We start from the raw sequence: 5,797 nt of genomic DNA on the forward strand, positions 1-5,797 counted from the left end.
AATTTGATCTCTGGTTCCTCTGCCTTTTCTAAAACCAGCTTGAACATCAGGAAGTTCACGGTTCACATACTGCTGAAGCCTGGCTTGGAGAATTTTGAGCATTACTTTACTAGCATGTGAGATAAGTGTAACTGTGTGGTAGTTTGAGCATTCTTTGGCATTGCCTTTCTTTGGTAATGGAATGAAAACCACATATATATTTGAAAGTGGATGTTGTTCTTTTAGTTCAAATTGTATAAATATGGATTTTTCCATGTGTACTTGTAAAGATCTTATGTAAAGTTTCATAAACCTACTTAATTGAGTTTGTACAACACTGTTTTCAGCTGTGTGGCATATACTCATTGATTTCTGTCATTTACACATATACTGCACATATCTCTAGAAACTATGTTTTGAAACATATATTGCTTTTCTAAGAACATAAATGTCTGACTTTGCTTTAGAACAAATTGTGCTATTTTAGTGTAGTTTTATAATATGCTCCCATCATGTCGTTCAAATACCATTTTAAAGATTATTTAAAACATTCTGCATGAAAATAGCATTAAAGTATTTAAGAAATAAAAAAAATAAAATAAATAAAATAAAATAAAGTGCATCTAATGACTGATTTCAACAAGGAAAGTTATATAGGTGTAATTCATAAATTTGCTAATCTCACTTCCTTGCTGAATTCTACATTAAGTATTATGTCCTTCTCCAGTGACCATTTACATTTTACAACAAGATCAATGTTATTACCAATAATTTTCTTTTCCAAGAACTTTATTTGAAAATAACTACTATTTATAATTTTTATTTTCAGTTTTTTCATCAAAAAGCACTGCAATTGTTAGTAAATAATTGACTTGCAGTATTATATTAGTATTAGGTGTGTGACATAATGGTTTAAAATTTACATTTTAGCCACTTTCAAATTTGCAATATAATATTACTGAGTACAGTCACCATGCTGTACATGAAAGCCTCATGATTTATTTTATAACCAGAAGTTTATACCTCTTAATTTCCTTCACCCATTTCACCCAACCCCCGAGCCCCACTCATCTGGCAGCCAATCTGATCTTTGAATCTATGAGCTTTGTTTTGTTTATTCAATACATCCTTGATCTATAATTAAAATGTAGCTTTTAAGCAGAATTTTAAAAATTTACATATTTTAAAACATTTACATATATTTTAACATTTTATACATCTATTTGTGTAGATAGGTAAATATATGGGCTTCCTTGGTGGCTCAGACAGTAGATATATAAATATATGTAGATATATAAATATATAGACAGAGTTAGGCACACATATTTGATACTATAATTCTGTAACCTACTCATTATATAAAAAAAAATCAGTGAGTCATAATAATGCTAAGCCCACTACCTTACGAGCTATTTGATTGTATTTGGACTCCCAAGAATGAGAGAAAAAACAAATTAAACAAGTCATTTTTCATGCTAAAGAAGGGTAAATTATTATTATTAAAAAGTACATTACCTGACAAAGTTTTACCTAAGCAAGTATTTAAAGTTCTACATTAATTTATAATTCATGTTACAAACATGACATATATTTTCAAATGCTAAATTAAAACTATAATTATTTGATTTTTTAAAAAGTAAAATGGCACAAATATTAAACTCATCTAATAATGTAAAGTACATCTAGAAATGATAAACAGTTCAACTTTAAGCTATGACATATTGTATCAAGCTTGGAAATCTGTAATATCTAAGGATAAACCTTTAAAACTGTTTTCATCTTAGTAGCATAGAACAAATAGAATTTTAAATAAATTTTGAATAGCAATGGTTTAACAAAGAAACAGGATCTTGCATTACCTATTGTGTCAGCTTTGCTAAATCTTCGTGTTACAACATTGTTCATGTTTCCATTTTCACAGAGCTTCAATTCTGTGAGATATACTTCTACTTTGCAGTGCTTTACAAACATACCCTGTTCAACCACCTAGAAAACAAAACAAACTAGTGTCAGCTATAGCTTGATATATCTTACTGTTTTGAATAACATATCTCTAAAAAGACTTTAGAAAAAGCAGATGTCCAGTGAAAAAACCATAACTATTAAAACTCATTAATATAAAAGATACTGGATAGCTGAAAAAGAAAGGAACATTTTTGGAAATATTAATATTTAACAGAATATGAACAATCATGATACAAATATTAACAGACAGTATAGTAAGGCATTCTACTACTCTATGGAGATACTTTGGTATACTATAAATAATGAATACACTTAGTATTTATGATGAGAAAGTGCATGCAAAGTGTAAATACGGTTCGGATTAAAGATACAGACATACTTTATCTTTTAGCACTTGATCTCAAGCAAAAAACCTTTAAAAACCACTTAAAGTTTTATATAATTTCAGCTAGCAACAGCTATAATAACACTCTGTATGTTAAAATAAATCTTTTAAAATGGTAACTCCAAATTACTGTTGCCAAAATATTCAGCTATGCCCTGTAATTGATATGTTAGTTTTCCATCCTAAGATGACTTTGTTTGACCTTTAAATGCACACTGAGTAGTTCCAGGCAACAAATGAAAGGGAAAAAAAAGTTGCTAAACATGCAAGCAATAAAGCAGAAAGAGAAGAAATGTATATATTAGGGTCACCTTTTTAATAAGTATATTTCCTTTTGATCTTCTAAAGGTTAACTGTAGGATTTCAGTCATGAATACTGTTTCTGAAAATAGTAATCAGCCTGATACGTGATACATTAGACAAATATGGCAAAAGGGAGGCTCCAAATGACTGTTGTACTCACTTGCTTAGCATCAATTCAGTAAGGGACTCAGAATTTGTCTTTCACTTGCAGGGAAGTTGTTTCAGCTCAAAAAGTTCAAAGGTAGTTTGCTAGCATTTAAAACGTCCAATTCAATGCTAATTTTTATGATACTTTATAATATATATTCTCCTAATCATACTTGTTACATTTCTAAAGTAATAGTGTGCGATTCTGTAATGAACGCATTATATAAACTAGTATATTACTGTCTAAACCAGAACTAATTTGTTTTATATCATATTTGAAGTTAAGCATGAAGCAAAGGATATTACATTATCTATAAGATTAATGGAGCTATAAAGCTAAGAATCAAATATTCCTAACAATCAGAAATTTCTGCTCTGGGACTCAATATTCGAGTAAGAATATGTTAGTTACTAATCATCAGTAGGTTGCCAAACTGAGGTACTCACAGGCCTCATTTTATGCAGGGGGTCGGGGGTGGGGGAGGAAATTCTAACAGTAGAGCAGGTAATGGGATAAGTAAACAGGATAAAATTTTTAAAAAAAGAGAAAACCGTCCATTATGATTTACATTGAGGTATGTATTCTCTAAGTAAGCAGTTTCTTTTCCTGGAAAGAATCTGGTGATTTAACTGTCAGAAGCTCACTGTCAACAATAAATAAACATTAATTCCCTATTTCACTACTATATTACAACACAGACATCAACAAGGATCTATGGTATAGCACAGGAAACTCTACTCAATATTCTGTGATAATCTACATGAGAAAAGAATCTAAATAAGGATGACTACATAGACATGTATAACTGACTCATACCGCTATACACCCCAAACCAACGTAACTCTGTAAATCAACTATACTCCAAAAAACTAAAATTTTTAAAAAATTAAGAGTACTTCAAAACACACTCTTTATTAGGGTTCAGAATTTTTTCATTTTTTTCTTTTCTCCAACACCTTACAGTGATAATTAGCACTACTCAGAATACTATTACTGTACTTAGAAGATTATACTGTTTCCAAAAGTAGTATATTAAAAAGCAGTTTTTTAAAGCAAGATATGAATTTGTCCTCCAACAATTTTTATTTGAAAGAATCATACTACATGAATGATTAAAGACTGAATACAACAGCACTGCATCAGAGAAAAATAATTAGCATATTTATATATTAGTGTCATAATATGTACATTATTTGTTCATTTAGTAACTCCTTTATATTTGTGTATATAAAGTATCCTATCTTCATTAAAAATGTTTGTGCTGAAAATAACCTTTAAAATGATGGCTATTAAGACTGTAATAGGAAGAAACAGGTTTATAAAATACCAGATACAAAGTTACATTTATCTAGTTACTATAACCATTAAAATATACATTTGATATAAGACAGAAAGGTGAATGTTCAGAAATAACAGTTATGTTTCAGAATTAGAGATGACAGCTAAAATGTTTTTTTCCTAGATGAATTATAATATTTTTCTACATCAGAGATAAAGAGCAAGCACAAGATGAAATCTATGCTTGGATTCTATTAATTCATGGCCACAATGAAGGTCAAGTTTCTTTACTAAGTTAGTTAGGGAAATACAAGATAAAGCTGAATTAAACATAATTTCCATTTGTTCATTTTGCTTTGAACACTAGTGGGCAATCTGACTAACATCATGAAATATACCTGATAAACCTAATGTAGTGTACTCTTTACAGTGGCTTATGAAAGAATTGACTTCAAGTGCCTACTTCTCCCCTCTTGGAAAGAGGAAGTAACTTCTAAAGAAATCTGTTACTTCAAAACAATTTGATAACACTGGGCCTAATGGACACATTTACTATTTTTGAGGAGTTATACTCATTTTAGCAGCATTTACTAAGTACCTATGTTCAGTGTTAGAAATACACAATGAATTAGATGCAATCCTTGAAATCAGGGTAAGAACACCTAGTGGTAAAAAGACAGACAGACTAGTAGAGAAGTATAATACAAATATGAAATCACAGGTGTTAATGTGTAACACAAATCTTATTTGTGATATTCTATACAAACATTTCAGGATACTTTAAAAACAAGAACACAAACATAACCATATTATCACACCTAAAGTATTAAAATGAATACCTTAATATCAAATATCCATTAAATTAAAACCAATTAAAATAAAAATGATTTTTAATATCAATCCAAATAAAGCCCATACACTACAATTGAGAAGTCTCAAGTGTCTTTTAACCAAAAAATTCACCATTTATCTTTTTATTCTTGCAATTTTTAGTAAGACTACTTCATAGATTGTGAGTTATATTCTAATAAGATGCAGATAATATCTAGTTGCCCCTCTTTTTATGATGTCGGTGGCTCAGATGGCAAAGAATCTGCCTGCAATGTGGGAGACCCATGTTCAGTCCCTGGGTCAGGAAGATCCCCTGGAGAGGGAAATGGCAACCCACTCCAGTATTCTTGCCTGGAGAATCCCATGGACAGAGGAGCCTGGTGGGCTATAGTCCATGAGGTCACAAACAGTCGGACATGACTGAGTGACTAAGCAGCAGCAGCAGACATTAATTAACCAACACCTAGATCAGAGGTGGGGCTTCCCTGGTGACTCAGTGGTAAAGAACTCATTTGCCAATGAAGGAGACAAGGGTTCAATCCTTGGGTCGGGGAGATCCCCTGGAGAAGAAAATAGCAACCCACTCCAGTACTCTTTTCTGGGAAATTCCATGGACAGAGGAGACTGTAGGGCTACAGTCCATGGGGTTGCAAAAGAGTCAACAAAGCAACTAAACAACAACAGACCAGGGGTGGGCTGACTCTGATCCATAGGCTAAAACTATTTTTTTTTTTTTTGTAAATAACTTTACTGGAACACAGTTATTCCCATTTGTTTCAGTTCAGTTCAGTTAAGTCACTCAGTCGTGTCCGACTCTTTGCGACCCCATGAATCGCAGCACGCCAGGCCTCCCTGTCCATCACCAACTCCCGGAGTTCACTCAAACTCATGTCCATCGAGTCGGTGAT

At 31.7% G+C, this 5,797-nt stretch overlaps 1 protein-coding gene across 6 annotated transcripts in view; it reads right to left on the reverse strand.

Moving 5' to 3' along the window:
* USP15 (ubiquitin specific peptidase 15) overlaps positions 1 to 5,797 on the reverse strand; it is a 136,698-nt gene that overhangs the window by 80,403 nt on the left and 50,498 nt on the right. For 5 of the 6 annotated variants that reach the window (XR_825422.1, XR_825423.1, XM_010841605.1 and 2 more), the window contains exon 4: positions 1,839 to 1,965. Coding sequence is in view for 4 of the 6 variants with exons in the window: in XM_010841605.1 (XP_010839907.1) it covers positions 1,839 to 1,965 (127 nt within the window). In the remaining 2 variants the exon portion in view is untranslated. Of the gene's footprint in view, positions 1 to 1,838; positions 1,966 to 2,640; positions 5,189 to 5,797 lie in introns of those variants that run through there. The other variant, XM_010841606.1, reaches the window with a different exon arrangement.

The sequence above is a fragment of the Bison bison genome, unplaced genomic scaffold (assembly GCF_000754665.1).
Source record: "Bison bison bison isolate TAMUID 2011002044 unplaced genomic scaffold, Bison_UMD1.0 scf7180017864163, whole genome shotgun sequence".
Classification (NCBI taxonomy): domain Eukaryota; kingdom Metazoa; phylum Chordata; class Mammalia; order Artiodactyla; family Bovidae; genus Bison; species Bison bison.